The sequence below is a fragment of the Cicer arietinum genome, chromosome 2 (assembly GCF_000331145.2).
Source record: "Cicer arietinum cultivar CDC Frontier isolate Library 1 chromosome 2, Cicar.CDCFrontier_v2.0, whole genome shotgun sequence".
Classification (NCBI taxonomy): Eukaryota; Viridiplantae; Streptophyta; class Magnoliopsida; order Fabales; family Fabaceae; genus Cicer; species Cicer arietinum.
Genome location: NC_021161.2, coordinates 35,146,425 through 35,164,886, shown reverse-complemented (window position 1 = coordinate 35,164,886; position 18,462 = coordinate 35,146,425). Strand labels below are relative to the sequence as shown.

Below are 18,462 nucleotides of genomic sequence, written 5' to 3'. Positions count from 1 at the left end.
CATATCTTTGCTCTAACTTATCTTGACTGTTTTTGACTCAATCAGATTCGTCCTCTAATGATTTTTCATCTTCTTTTGATTTGCTTTTATCTTATGATTTTTCAAGTTCTTCTAATTTGTCTGCATATGCTTCCTCTGATTCCGGTAAACTTGCATTATCATCATCTTGCTTTGAATTTTTAAGGTCGAGTTGTTTGTCATCAAATTTAACATGTTTGGATTCTTCCACAATCTGAATTTCCCTATTAAACACTTTATAAGCCTTAGATTTTTCAGAGTATCCAATATAAGTACACTTTTGAGATCTAGAATTAAATTTACCAAGGTTATCTTTTGTGCTCAACAAACAACAAGTACAACCAAATTGTTTAAAGCTTTTTACCTTTCCACAATTCATATGGTGTTTTATTCAATATAGATATAATTAGGACTATATTTTGAATATAACACGTAGTGTTAATTGCTTCTGCCCAAAAGTGTTTTGCAACATTCATATCATTTAACATGGTTCTGGCTATTTCTTGGAGTGATCTATTATTTCTTTCTACAACTCCATTTTGTTAGGGTGTTCTAGGAAATGAGAAGTTGCGAGATATTCTATTCTCATCACAAAAACTTTTAAAACGCTTGCTTTCAGATTCTCTTCTATGATCACTTCTAGTTGGTACAATCTTAAGACATTTTTCATTCATTATTTGTTTGCAAAATATGATAAATACTTTGTTGGATTCATCCTTACTTATTAAGAATTTTACCTATGTTCAACTAGTGTAATCATCTACAATAACAAAATCATATTTCCTTCCACTTAGAGAGGTTGTTTTCACTGGCCCAAAAAGATCTATATGTAAGAGCTCAAGGGGCTTTGTGGTAGATATTGATTTCTTAGGGGTAAAGGAGTTTTTTGTTTGTTTTCCCTTTTGTCAAGTTTCACACATAATTTCAGTTTTGTAACTAAGTCTAGGTAGACCTCTAACTAAGCTTAGGTTCAGTTACAATTTCTTCCAATCCTAGACCTATTTTACCATTTCTACTAACTCCATAAATCATATAAGCATATTTGCTTCTTTCCATATCATTAGCAAGAAAATCTATAAATACTTCTTCATGTTTATCAAAGTGACATGTGGTATTTTCAATTGATGTTGAACTATGATTACTTTTCATAATTAGATTTTCAGCCTTAAGTTCAGCAATATTAGTTTTCAGAGTTGCATTTTTTTGTTTTAACTTCAGCACTTCCATTGTTTAAAACATTAATTGTTTCAGTTAGATTTGCATTTTCAGTCCTAAGTGTTTTAGTTTTAAAGACAACTGAGATTCTTGCTCAAGAAGTCATTTATACAGTAATTAAATCAGATCGAGTTAAGTTAGAAAATAACTCCATTTCTTCATCTGTTGATTCACTTCAAGAGTTAGAATTTGTGTTGGATCCATAGGCACAGTTGATATGAGCCATTAGAGCCAAATTTATTTGTTCTTCATTATCATAAGATTCGTCAAAAGCATCCCATGTAGCCATCAGACTCTTCTTATTGGGTCTCGAATTTTTCCTCTAATGTTTCCTTTCATCCATATTTGGACATTCTGACTTGATATGTTCAGGTTCATTGCATCCATAGCAGGTGATGTTTTTATGTCATATTTATCATCATTTCCTTTGTTGGATTCCTTGTAATATCTTTGGATAAATTTTTTCTTTCTGTTTTGCCACATCTTTTGAATTTTTTTGGATATGAAATTCAGTTCCTCTTCCTCTAAGTCTCCGTTATAATCCTCTGAATCATAACTGTCGTGTTCGGTTTGTCCGCGAAAAAGGAGCCGCCACCAATTTTATTTTTATTAAAGGAAAAATTGGATAAAACCTGAAATAATAATTTTTTATCCAAAAAATTCGGATTCGAGAGTCGATTATGAGTAGGGGATGTATTACCACCCTACAGTGTCCGTTAAAACAATTACCCTATAATTAATTATATACATACTATTTATTTATTTATTTTTACCTCAAAATAATAATTAAAAAAAAAAGAAATTATTTACATTAATAAAAGAAGGAAAAATATTGTTTATTAATTTGGTTTGACAAGGGAAAGACATTGCTCCTACAAATCCCCAGGTGCAATAGGGAAATCAAAACTCACTTAGTTCTTGGGTAAAAAATATTTATGTGTTAATCCATTTTATTATTAATTTTACTTTATATATATGTCAAAATAAATTAACAACATAATAGTGATAATAATAGTAATAATGATAATAATAATAATAATAATAATAATAATAATAATAATAATAATAATAATAATAATAATAATAATAATAATAATAATAATAATAATAATAATAATAATAATAATAATAATAATAATAATAATAATAATAATAGGAGTGATGTGTTGTATATTGATTTGTGTATCGTTTTATTTTAAGAAAATACTTTTATTTGTCTTTTACAAACTGTAAAGGATAAACATTCAAGAGTAGATTCGCGAGCCGGCAGCGCATATGTGGCACGGACCGACGACAGTAATAACAAAAGGAGTTTAAAATCTAACCCGCAAGAAAGAAAATAAAATAAAGAGGAGAGGTCACAGTCGAATGAAAATAAAAACGATCGTATTACAACCGACTTGATTTTTATTAGCTCATTCCAAAATTTAATCGCCAAACAAAAAAAAACACTTTTTAATGTCATATATACATCATAGAAAAACCTCTATAACAACAATAATGTCAATAAAAATGGACGGGGAGAAAATATTTACCACACTAGTTTCTTATGAGTATGTAATTCCAATCTTCTTCTCCACTTTTCTCCTCTTTTGCCTATTGTACTCTCTTCCCTTTTATTTTTTTGTGCTCTCAAATTGTGCCCCCAATTGTCCCCTTGTGGTAGACTATTTATAGACTTTTTGTATGTAGTTTACAAAAGACAAGAGAATAATTGCCAATTAATTACCATTAATATGTTTCTTTCGGTTTTTTTCATTTAATTGGCCACAATTATACTAATTCTTATTCTCGTTGATTCATTTCTTCGGTTTCTTTTCTATTCAATTGACCACCATTATATTAATTTTTTTTACCATTGATTCATTTCTTTTCGGTTTCTTTTCATTTAAATGATGACCATTATAATGATTTTTATTACCATCAATCCAATACGTTTGTTTTTATTTTGTGTATTTTAGAAAATAGTAAAAATTTCTGGAAAGGAATCAGAGTCAAATAGAAACCAAACACAATACATGATTTTCTATAAATCTAACTATTTATTTTTATTTTATTATTATTTTTATCATTATTTTTTTAATTTTTTATATATTTATTAGAAATTATAAAGTAGCGGACAAAATTAGGTGTCAAAAGTTGTCCCTCGTTACTTAGAATTTACTTTGAGAATTAAAGTAAGTGATAAGTAAAGATGACAACTCTAATTTTGTCCGAATATGATTTTGGTAAGTCTTTTACCCAATTTCAAGATACTAAACGTTTTCTCAACTTTGGGTGCGAATCGTTTTCTCGGCTTCAGTGCGAGTCGTTTTCTTGGCTTCGGGTGCGAGTCGTTTTCTTGGCTTCGGGTGCGAGTCGTTATAAAGGTGATAACAGTATATATCAATATATTGAAAGAAAAAAATAATATACATAAGATAAAATAAAAGAAATGGGTGGAAGACCCGACATGGTTACTAGTAATTCAAAGGTAGGCTAACTTCTCATGCCATAATCCGATCCATATTATTGATCTTGTCTTTTCAAGTATATATTCTTTGTTCTTTTTTTTTTGTTGTTGTTTTTCTTCTTCTCTCAGGTCGCCTTTTTGAGTTTTCAACCTAACAGATATTTTGTGTATCCTAATTTTTGCCTAGGTTGCCCTTTCAGGTTTTCAACCTAGCGGGTATTTTTTTTTTTTTTACCCTAGTTTTTGCCTTGGTCACCCTTTTAGGTTTTCAACCTAACGGGTATTTTTTTTTTGTACCTTAATTTTTGCCTAGGTCGCCTTTTCAAGTTTTCAACCTAGTGGGTATTCATTATTTGAGCATAATACTTTTTTACGGTGTTTGAGTTTACAGGAAGAGCTAAATCTTTTCCATCCATATTCATAAGGATCAAAGCTCCACCTGAGAAAGCTTTCTTCACGACGTATGGGCCTTCAAAGTTAGGAGTCCATTTCCCACGATAATCCTTTTGAATGGGTAAGATCTTTTTCAACACCAGGTCTTCTTCTCGGAATTCTCGAGGACGTATTTTTTTCTCATACGCTTTTTTCAGTCTTTTCTGATATAATTGCCTATGGCATAAGGCCGCCAACCTTTTTTCTTCAATTAAATTCAATTGATCGAAATGTGTTTGTACCCAATAGGTAGCACAACCTCTATCTCATATACTAAGGAAAAAGGGTATTTCTACTTCAATAGGTAGCACAGCCTCTATTCCATATACTAAGGAAAAAGGGGTTGCCCCAGTTGAAGTGCGTATCGAATGCGATACTCGTGTAGTGCAAACGGCAACATCTCATGCCAATCTTTTTTTGTTACAACCATTTTCTAAATAACTTCCTTTTTATGTTTTAATGTTACATTCTTTGTTCCACACAACTGTTTGAGTTTTTCCGTAAAAGTTTAAAGATCAATTCACAAGTGGCAGTTAGTTGTGATTAGGGATGAGAATAGGCTAGGTCGTCCGACAGGGGCCTATGGTCTGGCCTATTTAATAAAAAGGCTAGGCTCATGCTATTTTTAAAGCCTATTTATTTAAATAGGTCAGGCTCATGCTTATAAAAAAGCTTATTAGGCCTGACAGGCCGGCCTATATATATTTAATTATTTATTAATGTTATTTTTTATTATTATATTAATAATATTATTTTCTATTTTAAATTCTATCAATTAGGCAATCACTCAGTAGCCATTCCATATTCGATATTCATTCCATATTTGGTAGTCGTTCCATATTCGGTAGTCATTCAATTAGTCAATAACTCAGTAGTCCTTCCATATTTCTTTGAGAGATAATAATGGGTGCGTTTGTTTCAGAAAAAAAAAAAAATATTTTTTGAAACCAAGAATTATGTTTTAGGGTTTAAAAGATGTTTGTTTCAGATTTATTTTTAAATTATTTTGTTAGAAAAATTATTTTTTGTTTAATATATATAGATATGTACATTGATATTGGTATGTGGAGAGCATCTGGTATGAGTAGAGCATTTAAATGTTTTAATATGAATAAGGCTTTTAAATAGGCTTCCAAGCCAAGCCAGGCCGGAAAAAAGCCTATGATAGGTCGTAAGTCAGGCTTAGGCCTAAAAAATTAATCGTAGGTCAGGCTTAGGCCTTTTAAAGCCTGGTTTGGTCTGGCCTATTACAACCCCTTGTTGTGATATAAATCTTGAAATATAATTTAGTCTCCCAAGAAAACCACGAACCTATTTCTCTGTACTTTGGGGAGGCATTTCCAAAATGGCTCAAACATTATCGGGGTCGACCTCTTTTCTTTTCTGACTAACCACAAATTCTAACAATTTACCCGACTGTACGTCTAATGTGCATTTGAAGGGGCTAAATTTTAGCTTGAACTTTTTGAATCGTTAAAGAGTTTCTTTATATCAATCACATATTTTTCTTCTGTTTGTGACTTAGCAATCATGTCATCTACATAAACTCATATCTCTTTATGTATCATGTCATGGAATAGAGTTACCATAGCTCTTTGGTAGGTTGCCCCAGCATTCTTTAGACCAAAAGGAATTACTTTGTAACACAATGTTCCCTAAGGGGTGATGAAAGTTGGTTTTTCCATATCTTCGGCTGCAATTATGATTTGATTATATCTTGAGCAACCATCCATAAAGGAGAAAAGGTGAATGGCGAACCATATTGTCATCCAAAATATCGATGTGAGGTAACAGGAAATCATCTTTATGACTGACTTTGTTAAGGTCCCTATAGTCAACAAACATTCGAACTTTTCCTTCCTTTTTAGCATCGGTACAATATTGGCTATCCATTTGGGATAATTTGCCACAGCAAAGTCCCCAGCGTCAAATTTTTTTTTTACCTCTTCCCTAATTTTTAATGACATATCGGACTTTATTGGCCTTAATTCTTGTTTGACCGAAGAAAAATTGGGTTTAAAGTGAAATTTATGCTCCATTATGCTAGTATCCAATCCATACATATCCTAATATGACGAGATAAAAATATATTTGTATTCATGTAGGAGTTGGATTAGTTCATGATATACTTATTTCTTTAAGATATTGTCGACTTTAACTTCCTTTCTATTTTCTTCTTTTCCCTAGACTAATCACTTTTATTGGTCCCTTATGGGGCATAGTTCCCTTAGCTTCTTGTTTTACCGATTTTAACAATTTTATGGGAAATTCAAAATCTTCTTCATGATCTTTTATTGCCAGATTAGTAAGATGGTCAAAGTTATGTGGCGAGATTTTAGTACAATCATTTGTTAATGGATTATTCTCAAATATGGGAATTGCATTGAATACTATAGGCAACTTGATTGTCTCCCCATTCTTGATTTATGCTTTTGCATCATATGGACGAACCCAATTAGCATCACCGATCGAAAGATCATCTCCAGCTATTGCAATATGAGTCTTGTTTGTCTTTCATGAACTTTGGAAACTATGTTGAATGTCACAGATGGGACTCATTTCGGTTCTAGGGTATCTATCTTAAATCCGAGCTAACTTTTTTTTTTGGCCAATCTTTGCTTGTCAAATTTGGTTGGTTCGTAATCTAAACCCCATTTATCTCTATTCTCATGAAGTTTTATCAGTCCTTTGAGTCGTTCTTCATTTTTCCCCAAATCGTGCCATGGATGATGCCCTCTGCTGAACATGAATATACCCACCTTCTGCTTAACATGAATTTGAAATTTTGAGCTTATGAGTTCTTCTACTCTTTTCTGATTTTCGATGATCTTCTTCTTCAACCTTGAGTATCTATTTATAGATAAAATTAGGTCTTAAATTTAGTCCTTGTTTAATTCTGAGATCTTCATTCCTAGATTGGTCAACAATGATCTTATTCAAAAGTAGTTCTAAACAAGATGCTTTCTGATAATATGTTCTTTAGATAATTTTTTATTTCTGAATCCAATATGAGCACTTCTTCAAGATTGATTATGTATGTATTTTGTTTATATTGAGTTTGTAAATTCTTCAGATTGATTATGTTTGTATTTTATTTAAATTGAGTTTGTAAATTCTTCAGATTGATTATGTTCGTATTTTGTTCAGATTGATATTGTTCATATTTTGTTGTCGATAAATCTTGATCAAATCTTCTTCTAAATAATTCATATCTTTTTGTAATAAATCTTGATCAAATCTTGACCATATCTTCTTTTTAACTTTGTCAAAGATTTTCTTCAGTCATAAATTTGAATATTTTCTTCAACTTGATCAAATATTCTCCCAACTTTGTTCCAACAGATCGGTCTTTAATAAGTATCCATATATATATATATATATATATCCACGTGAATGATTCTATGTATCTTGGTATTGAATACACAAAATTAGAGGATATTATAATCAAATCTTAATGATTTTTTATAGGTAGCGGATATAGAATGTTTAGATGATGTTCATTTTCTTTGTCTACTTTGGAACGTTGTCATTTTTTATAGCATTGACTTTTTCATATGATACATAACAACTCAGAGTCAGACAATCAAACGCTTGATGTGATTTTGATAGGCAGATGCAAATACTTGCTTGTTACGCTTATTAGAGGGCAGCGGAAGTTACTCGCTCGTCATACTTATCAGAGCTAGAGATAGTTACTTGCTTATCATGCTAATCAAAGGCAAACGAACATATGCTTGTTGAATTCATTAGAGGCAGACGAGTAGTAGTTTGTCGAATTCATTAGAGATAATTGAACTATTTGTTTGAGTTTCCAAAGGCAACTAAGACACCCGTTCGGGTATCAGATTCAACCGAAGCTTGTTTGCTTTTTTCAGAGTCAAACAAAGCTTGCAATAACAAAGGCGCGTATCACCAAATTTGGATTGTAGAGAAGAAGTGAAATCTTATATTGGTCCAATCATTAAAGGATATATATTATATTGGAAGGCATACTTTGTTCCACTTGTCTTTGTAGTATTACAGCTTGCTCCATTAATAGATTTCTTACATGCTTTGTAATTTATGCTACTTTAGAATGGATAATAATTAATATAACCCATATGCACCCTCAACAAATACAGTTAGGGATAGTTATTCTTTATCTGTTTGTTTTTTTTTATCATCAAAACATCAACCCGAGGATTGTAGCTAAAACCACTTTTGCACTAAAACATTCCCTACCCTAGACTCATCATAGCCGTACTGATGAGAACTCACCTCATTTAGGATCTAGAGGAAGTAGGAGGCATTATCCAAGAAGAACACATGGTTAGCTCGCCTGCACCTTTGCTTAATATATCTAACGTTATCAAGATGAGACTAAGCTCTCATATACAATACATTCGACCCAGTGGCGATACCAGAAGGACTTTTGGTCAAACTAATGGATCTTATGTCATTCCCTTTATAGACGAGGACTCATATACCCCTCTATTTGAGGAAGAAAATAAAGAGGTGGCTCTAGAATACTAAAGGATGTGACAAACCAATCAAGATATGGCTCTTGTTTGCCTTCCTTTACCCAAAGCTACTCAATTTTTTTAGAAGAAATGCGAAAGGGTTGCAAAGACATACCATGTAGAAGAGGATGAGGAAGAAGCAACATACGTCAATGAGGACGAAGCAAACTTCATTCTAATGACGAAACATAAGGTAACATCCAATTTTTAACAAACTACTCCTTATGTTATTTTTTGTAATACGAATAGTAATGAACAACCTCAACCTCTCACCCCCCTACCAATAATACAAACTTAGTTATCCATCCTTATGATCCTACACCTATTACCGCAATTGACTCTAACTCTCGACACCTCATATGAGATGTATGAGGCAATCTTAGTTGAACACTTTGCCACCCTCTAACATATAACCCATCCGCTTTCTCTCAAGACCACCACTCTAATCCCAACACCACCAGTCACTGAAACTAACATTCAACAAATACCTCCCAACTCTAACATTCCACTAACACCTACCATATCCACACTTGCATTTGACCTTACCACACCAAGACATGTGAATCCCCCTCACCAAGAAGTCGAGACAACAACTCAAGTCATCACCCCCTTTTCACTTTGAACCTGCCACCTCCCATTTTGCTAGACCTCATTCCTTTCACTTGTTCCATTCCCTCTAGCTTTCCAAACCTCAACACATTCATTACTTCTCTTATTGCCAAAATCACATTAGCACACAATAGGAATGCTCAAAGTTTGGACCTTAATGCGATTGGTCTCCCAAAACGCTACAGCTTTCAGACAAACAGTTGATATTATCTATCAATGGATTTTGCAGCTTCAGAAATCCCAGAGCAATCAGTCCAAAAAGCTCCTGAAAGCTACATTGGAAGGCTCATCAAGGGAAGACTCATTTCCTTCTAGTGGTGTTCATCTGGAACTCCCAATGGTTGCTCTATCCACACCATTGTAGTTCCTTATGCTTATTCCACATATTGAGACACCCTCCTTGGATACTACTACTGTTGCTGCTATAGGATCTGTATAATCTTCCTCTAGAAGTCAATATGCCACTCCTTCTTGCCCCATGTTCGATCATTCCCAATATGTCAAAAAGGAAGACTTAGATCAGCTGGAAGCTAAGACTAAGGCGTTCATGGAACAGACAGCCAAAAATCAGGAGAACGTTCATACTACCTTAAGTTTAATCTTAGCTAGGCTGACCATCCCAAATTTGTAGTTCCCTGTATTTTCTTTTGTTTGTTTGTGTATTTCTTTCCTTTGTTGTACTTTTTTTCTTGCTTGTTGGTTACTATACTCTTTTTGTATGATGAAAAAAAGGAGAGAATATTTTGAACAGTTTTAATGCAAGAAAATTTCAAGATCTTTTGTTTAAATTCAATTACTATTGTTTATCAACTATATTGTCAGAATATCTCTCACCACTCTTCCATTTAGACTTGCATATATTAAGGGGGAGCCTTGTTGTGATATTTTATGTTATTCCTTTTACTCATGTTAAAATAAAAATTGTTCACAAAAATAGATGTTTGTTATCATCAAAAAGAGGGATATTGCTAAAACCAAGTTGGTTTGAAGAACTATGACCCTTGCATGTTTTCATGATAACAACATTATTTTGTGGAACAATTTAAAGCATTAATGTTCTATTTTAGTGTGCAGTCTTCAGAAGATGATATTCTTTATGAATTCATGTTGCATCCTCTTATGTTTGATCTTGTTGGGATATTCTATGTTATTCCTTTTACTCATGTTAAATTAAAAATTGTTCACAAAAATAGATGTTTGTTATCATCAAAAAGAGGGACATTGCTAAAACCAAGTTGGTTTGAAGAACTATGACCCTTGCGTGTTTTCATGATAACATTATTTTGTGGGAACAATTTAAAGCATTAATGTTTTATTTTAGTGTGCAGTCTTCAGAAGATGTTATTCTTTATGAATATGTGTTGCATCCTCTGATGTTTGATCTAAGTTAAAGGAACATCAAGACTCCGCTTTTGATTTCTATACTATAAGTCTAGTGAACGCGCTCTGAAGTGTGCCTCTGATGCTTATGTTATTGCAAGCAATGCTTTGATTAGTCTGGCTCTGATGGCTATAACAAGCATTTGACTATTCGGCCTAAATTGTGTCAAGCATTTGATCATCTCACTTTGATAATAGTCAATACTCTGAAGAAGATAAAGCTTGTGCGCATCCTCTGCTAAACACCCTGAAGATTTATGCACATAATCTGATCAAAATATCATCTACTTTTTATGCCATAACAAGATTCGCATAGTCAATTTCAAGGATATTTTTTACAAGGTTTAATGGTGAACCAATCTAAGAAGATTTGATACGAAACTTCATGATACATGTTGATTTCTTGCAATCAAAAAAACGACCATAAACCCTATAAATCTCTATAAAAGAACGTGCAACTCTCATTGTAAAGTGCAAGCAACAACGTACCACAATAAACACTATACAGTTGTCTTTACACTTTTGCTCTTTATCTTTTATCTTACCTAAGTACTAAGAAATATTTTTCTAAGAATACAAAATTGTAAACACCCTCTTGTGAGAGTTATTAAGAAAACCCTTAAACCTTTATTTTGTAACCTAGCCCAGTAACGGTTGCATCTCTGAACAGCTTTACTATACTAAGCTAGAAGGTTGAGAAGACTTGAGCGCAGTCAGTTTGACTATTAGGTGTTTAGTGGAATTGTAATTCAACTGGTGTTTTAGTGGATTAAATCTTTCAAGTTGAAGGGACTAGACGTAGTTGTCGTGTTGGTGGTGAACTAGAATAAATTGATTGTGTTGCTCTGTTTTTATTTTATCTCTATTTTTCAATGTCCTTTGTGAAAACTATTTTTTATAAATAAAACACAATTCGAACCTTCATTTCTTTTGTTTCTCGTTCTACAACTATATATGACCTCATAGACTAAAGAAGAAGAAGAAGAAGAAGAAAAAAAAAAAGAGCATGAGTAATTTTTTCATGAAAAAACTTATATCGGTAGTAAAAGGAGAATGAAAAGAGAGAGATTGATTCACAAAACTTTGTAAGAAAGTGCTTAGATTTGGATAAATGAGGGAACTTGTGGTTTTTGCTCTTACTACCAACACAAGTTAATAGAGAAGGAAAAGAAAGTAGTTTTTGTGTTTTTCTCTTTTAGTGAGATAAGTGAAAATGAATTAATGAATGACCAAAGGAGGCTGCGCTAGTTTGATCAAAGGCCAAGGAAGAGGTAAACAAAAATTCCTTCTCTTAACACCTAACTACAGGAAAAAAAAAAATATTGGTCTTAAAAATTTTACTGCTAATCAATAAATATCTACTAAATATTTTACTTTCGTCTCTACTCTTATAACATGCAATGTCATAATTCAACTAAATTATTTTCCACCGAATATTTGTAACGAGTATCTGAAAATATTTTTCAAGCATCTTATCGATCTTAACCATCCAAAGATCTAGGGTAAAATTTTTTGTCAGAAACAAAGTCATTTTGAAATTCTGCTCACTAGATTTAAAATCTGAAAAAAAATTCGTTTGCGATTTCAAAAAGTTTTACACACAAGAAAATATACTTTAATTCATAAAATAAAAATAGAATTGTCTGATCCAACGAGACATTCAATACAAAGTATAGTTAAACTACATAAATTATGCCGTTACTGGATTTTAATGGTGTGCTTTTAGTTATTTTTAAGTATACTTTGTGTTGATTTTTAGTCATTTGCAGATGCTATTGTAATAGCTACTGAAGTTACCTTTTGATATTTTGTTTCAAAAACAATTCTAAGAGTATAAAGTTGTTGAATTTGCCATTTTTTATTGTTTACATGTTCCAATCACCTCAAAGTTAGAGATCCTTCATCCAACAAAAAGGATTCGAACAAACTGAAATTTCTATAAACTAGTTGGAAAAATAAATTATAAACTGAAATTACATTGATATTAAACTGAAACATTACATAAATTAACTTTTAAAAATTACACATTACCAAACTCACAACTAAAAATAAACACAAAATTACACATAATCACAACTCAACTAAAAATAAACACAACTCACATTTCAATTACACTTAACTGCTAAATACTACATCTGTGTTTATTTAATAGGTTGATTTTATATCTGTTGCAACATCATGCATTCTATTATTATATCAATGTCAGCACCACTTTAGTCAATGTTTGATGAAAATCTGAATGCACTGCTATGAAATCAGAAATGGGAAAACTATGGGAACAAATTCACCCGATTAAAACTATGGAGTCAAAATCATACCATTAACAAAGTAGAAAGTCAAAAGTACATTGTTTCAGTTAATTTCTATATCAGCCGATTGCTTTGTAACCAAGGGATACCTCATAAAGGTCCCCATTCTTAGCCCCAAAATAATTGGTTGTTGGTAAATCTTACAGAATATACAAGACTACAAACTTACCACAAAAGCCAGAATCTGTGGGATGTTCTACAAGAGATTGTCTCCAAAACCCAAAGATGTTAGACAAAATGTATAAAACATTTTTTTTCGGCAGCAAAATTCCAGTACAAGGATAACAACCTTATTCCAGATTGTCACCAGGTCTACGGTATGGCATAAATCTATGGTCCTTTGCAGCATTCTTCTTCCTCTTTTTCTCAATATACGATTCAAGTTTTCCAGACGACTGAAAATAGTGAATAGATAGAATTAATGGAAAAGAAAAGTAATAAATGACATAATAAGATGGGGACAAGTGAATGGGGAATATATTGATGCTCAAAGAGGCATACCTTGAGGTGATTATAATTTTCAATAAGCCTTTGCTTTCGGATTTCGGCTGAAAGAAACAAAAAAAAATCATTATTAATAGTTGCTATTTCATTTTATTTAAATTTATTTGTTTGATATGTTTTTCACTTCATTTAAATTTGATACCAATAATTAACCTTCAGATTCAACGAATTGCCAAAGAACTCTATCATCCCTAGAATTATTTCCCCATATATGTTTTTGAATGAGAGACAGAGATAGAGAATGAGTATATGTACAATATTGCCATTCTTTCTTAGTTGAATAAAAGTTTATCTAAGTGTCTTATAAATTTGTTTTATGGAATGGGTGTCTTATAAATAAGACTCCTGTGGATAGGAAATCACAACATGATAATTTTAGTTCCATTAGTGGATTAGAATATTAAATAGGACCGGTATAAAATTCCAAAAACAAAAAGGCTAAATTATTAATCTTATTAGCTAAATGTATTAAGTATATATCCAGATGAAAGGTTAAGTTTCCTAGTAGAATAAAATATTACTTAATTACAAAGAATAAGCACTAAAAAGTTTATTGGTCATAGCAATTAAATTAAAATTTCACACAAACTAGTCTTTATTTAGTGGAAGCTACAGTCCAATGACCGTTGGACAACAATAAAATAATTGATTTAAAACCTTAAGCAAGAAATACATAGCTTAATGGGTAAATTAGAGAATGGTACATACTATGCTTCCGTGCAAATTTTGCTTTGAGGAAAAGAAAACAAACAAATCAGGTAAAAAGGCTTGTTTGCTTAAATTAAAGTTGGATTCCACCCAATGGATGATTGTGAATAGGGTTATAGAGGCCAGCAACAAAGATAGACAATATTTAGTGCTGCAGATAATGCTTAGGGAACAAGGTTGAAATGCATTCACCCAAGCAATCTCTTCATCTCAACCTTGGGGACAAGGTTGTTTTTCTAGCGGATGGTAGTCTAAGGAACCAAGGATACCAGTTTGGGCCTAGTACAATAGTCGTGTTGAGAAGGGAAGTTTGGTGAGTATTGCTTATGTGGCGGTTGGTGGGGGAATAGGCGACAGGGTATAGGGAGAGAAAATGAAAAGGAAGGCATTCAGTATCTTTTTGGATGGGCCCTTTCATAGAACTCACAATTTTAAGGGAAGAAATTGTATATTATTTATTGGAAATGGTTGAGCAGGAAGCTCTTACAGTGGTGGTGGAAAAACAGAAAACAGAATGCATAAACCGGAGTTCTATGAACTCCGAACCAGAGCTAAGCTCCTAACCAGAGAATTTCTTCTCCGTATACTTTGCTAACAACTTTTTTGAATGAAACTTCCCGCGCTACCCTTCCCTCATACTTATAACAGAAAATCCCTTAAAATCAGGGAAGATTCTAACCGACTATTATTCCATCGCTTTCTAGAAACTATTAGGTACCCAAGAATTTGATTCCAAGGATTTAGAGGAAGAACACTAATATTTAGAAAAAAGATAAGAAATAATGGGAGAGAATCTCTGCAAAGAAAATGATACACAAGAGCAGATTCGCTCCTACAATGGTTTACGGTACTCAATTTCTAAATTTGATAAATGATACTTTCATAAAGGATGGAACCTTTATTTATAGCTTCCATGTAAACTTAGGATAAGGAAGGAAAAGGATCACTAACAAACATAATAGTCTAACGACTTATATCACCTCAACCAATTAACTACTTCTACTAACTAATTCTCCTTTATCTAAGTCCTAACAGAAACTGTGTGAAGTAAGTGAGTTTGGCAAATTGATTGGGTCATCATACCTATTTGTCCTTGGTGTCCTATCAACCTTAGGGGTTGGGCAAAGAGAGTATCATCTCTATTCTGAGGAGCATTTGCTCTAGGATTACAGGGGTTCATCTTATGTAATATTTCTATTTTCAATTAATAATACAATCTCTTTTTCTTGCTAAATTCGAGTTCCTATCATATTTCATTAACAAAAATATATTTACAGATTACCAACATCAACACTATTGAACATATTGCCACTAATATCACCAGTGTGCTACAAGTGAAAAAGGAACAAAGATAATTCAATTGAAATTAATTAATTTTTATAAGAGCTATTCTATTCTTGCAGTTTTGACTCCAAATATTGAATACTTCCCATTTTGGATTCAGCGTGGAACTTCTCTTAAGAGTACAGATAAAGCTAATAAAATTAACATAAGCAGAGATTGTATTTCTCTAACACATGAGGAGATAAAAGGGAGATAAAATGATGTGGAAGGAAGAGAAGAATTACATTTCTTGAGATAAAAGGGACGTTTTCCCTGCTTTGCTGCTTCCCTCTCTTTCTTCTTGTGCTTAGCCAAAATCTGTGTCTCAATATTCTTTGTTGAATCAGATTTCAATTGTTTATCCTGAAAAGACATGTAAATGTGATCAAGTAAACTGATAAATGTCACACGCATAGATGGAGAAGACAGACTTCCAAAAGATATGTACTTACAATCCATGATATGTGTCCTTCTATTTCACTTATGCGCTCGGAATCTTTACATTTTTTCAATTCCTTTTTAAGAGCCTGCAATGCCCCAAAGATGTCATGAGAGGAAAGTCATAAAATAAGTGATAGACAAAATTGTGCAAATCCGGCAGACTACCTGTCTTTCAGCAGGAAGATCATTTTCATATAAAAAATTGTATCTCTTTTTAAACCTGCAAGTCCAAGTACATATACTATTAGTGATCCACAGTTCTCATAATAGTAAACAAGAGAATCTTCCAAATTTAGTTAAACCCAGGTTCTTAATAAAATAGCAACATCAAAAGCATTTGCATTAAATTGTTCACAAGTACAATCCAGAAATAATTAAACAAAATCTACTTAAAAGCCAATAAATCTAAGAGTTGTGATTGATCAACTGTATAATTGAATACTAATTGCCAAGCAAATGTTGCCTGCTTAAAGGAAACGGCATTGCAAAAACCAAGAATTAAGAGGAACTATCTGTAGCAATACACAAAAGAAAATACCAAATGCCCCTCCCTAAGTAACATGCTTGCGAATGCGCATACAATGATAAGGCCAACATAATATCTTAAAGCATGCTCCAATATCATGCTTGAATTGGGGTATTCCATCAATGATACAATTGTCTAGCTTGCTGTTTGGAAAGTGTTCACCCGCAGAGGAAAGAATAGGAAGGGGAGTGGAAGTTAGTTAGTGACGTGGACCATGATTCTAGGATATTTTGTTAGGGAATGAGAATATATTGAGGGGAGGATCATATGAGATTATTGTGGTGATTGTTAAGGAGAATTACTTCTGGGGCTTATTGCTCCGGTAGTTTTTTTCCTTTCTACTTGCTGTAAACGCTTTTGTGCTCCAAACTCCATTAATAACACTATTTCATTGTCAATAACTTGGTGCTTCTTTTCCATGCACTAAAATTAAAAATCAGCATAAAGATCTTTCAATATTATCTGACAGATTCTAGCACAAAGTAAAGAATAATGCATTTTGAATCAGGATTTGAGTTAGTTTGTAGAAATAGAATTATCAATGGCAGGGAAAAGATTATTATATGTAACGTATTAAGATTTTTTAAAAATCAGCATGGCTTTACACCGGTATTAAAATGCTTAAACTTTTTCATGATGACTGCAATTAAAATAATAGCATTTCTCAACACAAATGAACACAACAACAAGCAAAAGCAGAACAAATAATGTATTCAAAGATGAACGTACCCATCATTGTTAAGTGTACCACAAAGAGACTCAAAACGTGGATCACGTACAACCTGAAAATTAATAAAGGCACATGCATCATTCAGAAAATCAACCAGATATATTAAACAGAAATATCATATCCATATTAAAATTCAAATTCCGCAGTCCACACAATTTCCACATCATATCATATATAACAACTTTCAAATGGGCCTAAAACATTTCCCCAAAAAAACACTGCAAACTAATGATAGTCATAAATAATGATTTTGAAATGTGAAACTAATCTATCTATGTATCAATGAAGAACAAAAAACAGCAGCAACAATCATTGAACTCAATTGCACAAGTAAGAAAATAAATGCACCTTCTTAGGAGCTTGGATGACATCTCTAAAAGCAGGAACTGGCTTCTTGCTACTAGCCTCCATTGGCCTAATCAAACATTATAAACAATTTCATTTGTAAATAGTATGATAGACACACAAACATTAGAAAATAGAAATTAAAAAAAACTCAGTTAATTAACCATTAGTATGTTATTTAAAATACAACACCTATTCTTATTGGCCCTTTTTAACTTGTTGTCTTCTCCTCGTTTCTTAATAAACGCATGTGCCCCATCTGATCGAGCTTTCTGCAACTCCTCAAATGTTACATCTGCCAGCTCCTTCTTTATCTCTTCTTCATCCTCCTACGATGAAATAAAAATCAATAACAATTCAAAAAAATCTAAAAATCAAATAAATGATATTTTTATGAAGCTACCCACGTCTTCCGATAAACTTGAAGAAGACAGTGACTCATCAGTCTCACTCTCTTCGTACTGGGTTTCAGTGGAACTTGGCATTCGAGTTTCGTGCTTCTTCATTTTGCTTCCGTGTTCACTGAAGACCTTGATTCTTTCCCCTTTTTTCTTTCAATCTAACTATCGTCTATTTCGGAAGAAAAAAAAAAAGAAGAGGATTTATCACAGAAATTTTATTTATTCGATTCTAATCTTCGTCGCCCATTCCAGTGACAAGAATTAGAATGAAAATAAAAAAGGTTTCGGTGAAGCGCTGCTTTCAGATTTAGTGGTGAGGCTAATTAATTGGGTTTGGTTCAAAAACGGGTGCCCAGCCCAATACTTGGATTTGAGTAATATTAGGGTTAAAACATTTCTTATTTACAGATCATTGTTATGTATAAATTTTTTTTCCTTTTCCTTTTTATTTTATTTTTTTTATTATATATTTAAAAATCTGTTCTTTTAAAACTTTATATTTTATGTTGCTTTGTTTCTTTTAAAGATTTTTTTTAAAAGCAGATATTTTTTACATATATTAATTTTAAT

The 18,462-nt window shown here is 32.3% G+C and overlaps 1 protein-coding gene across 1 annotated transcript; it reads right to left on the bottom strand.

The window, feature by feature from the left end:
• Window positions 1-12,897: 12,897 nt before the first annotated feature.
• LOC101489245 (uncharacterized) lies at window positions 12,898-18,181 on the bottom strand. The gene is made up of 9 exons (XM_004490350.4): window positions 17,899-18,181; window positions 17,684-17,820; window positions 17,495-17,561; window positions 17,146-17,198; window positions 16,056-16,110; window positions 15,902-15,976; window positions 15,695-15,812; window positions 13,416-13,462; window positions 12,898-13,309 (listed from the first exon to the last, which is right to left on the bottom strand). The coding sequence occupies exons 1-9, from the start codon at window positions 17,995-17,997 to the stop codon at window positions 13,205-13,207; spliced, it is 756 nt and encodes a 251-aa protein (XP_004490407.1). The 5' UTR covers window positions 17,998-18,181; the 3' UTR covers window positions 12,898-13,204.
• Between the last annotated feature and the right edge of the window lie 281 nt (window positions 18,182-18,462).

Excerpts from the sequence above, each read along its gene's own strand:
- LOC101489245 (XM_004490350.4), bottom strand. The coding sequence starts at position 17,997 with ATGAAGAAGCACGAAACTCGAATGCCAAGTTCCACTGAAACCCAGTAC. Across the intron at positions 15,977-16,055 it reads ATCTTCCTGCTGAAAGACAG|GCTCTTAAAAAGGAATTGAA; the intron begins GTAGTCTGCCGG and ends GGGGCATTGCAG. Across the intron at positions 13,463-15,694 it reads TCCCTTTTATCTCAAGAAAT|CCGAAATCCGAAAGCAAAGG; the intron begins GTAATTCTTCTC and ends TGTTTCTTTCAG.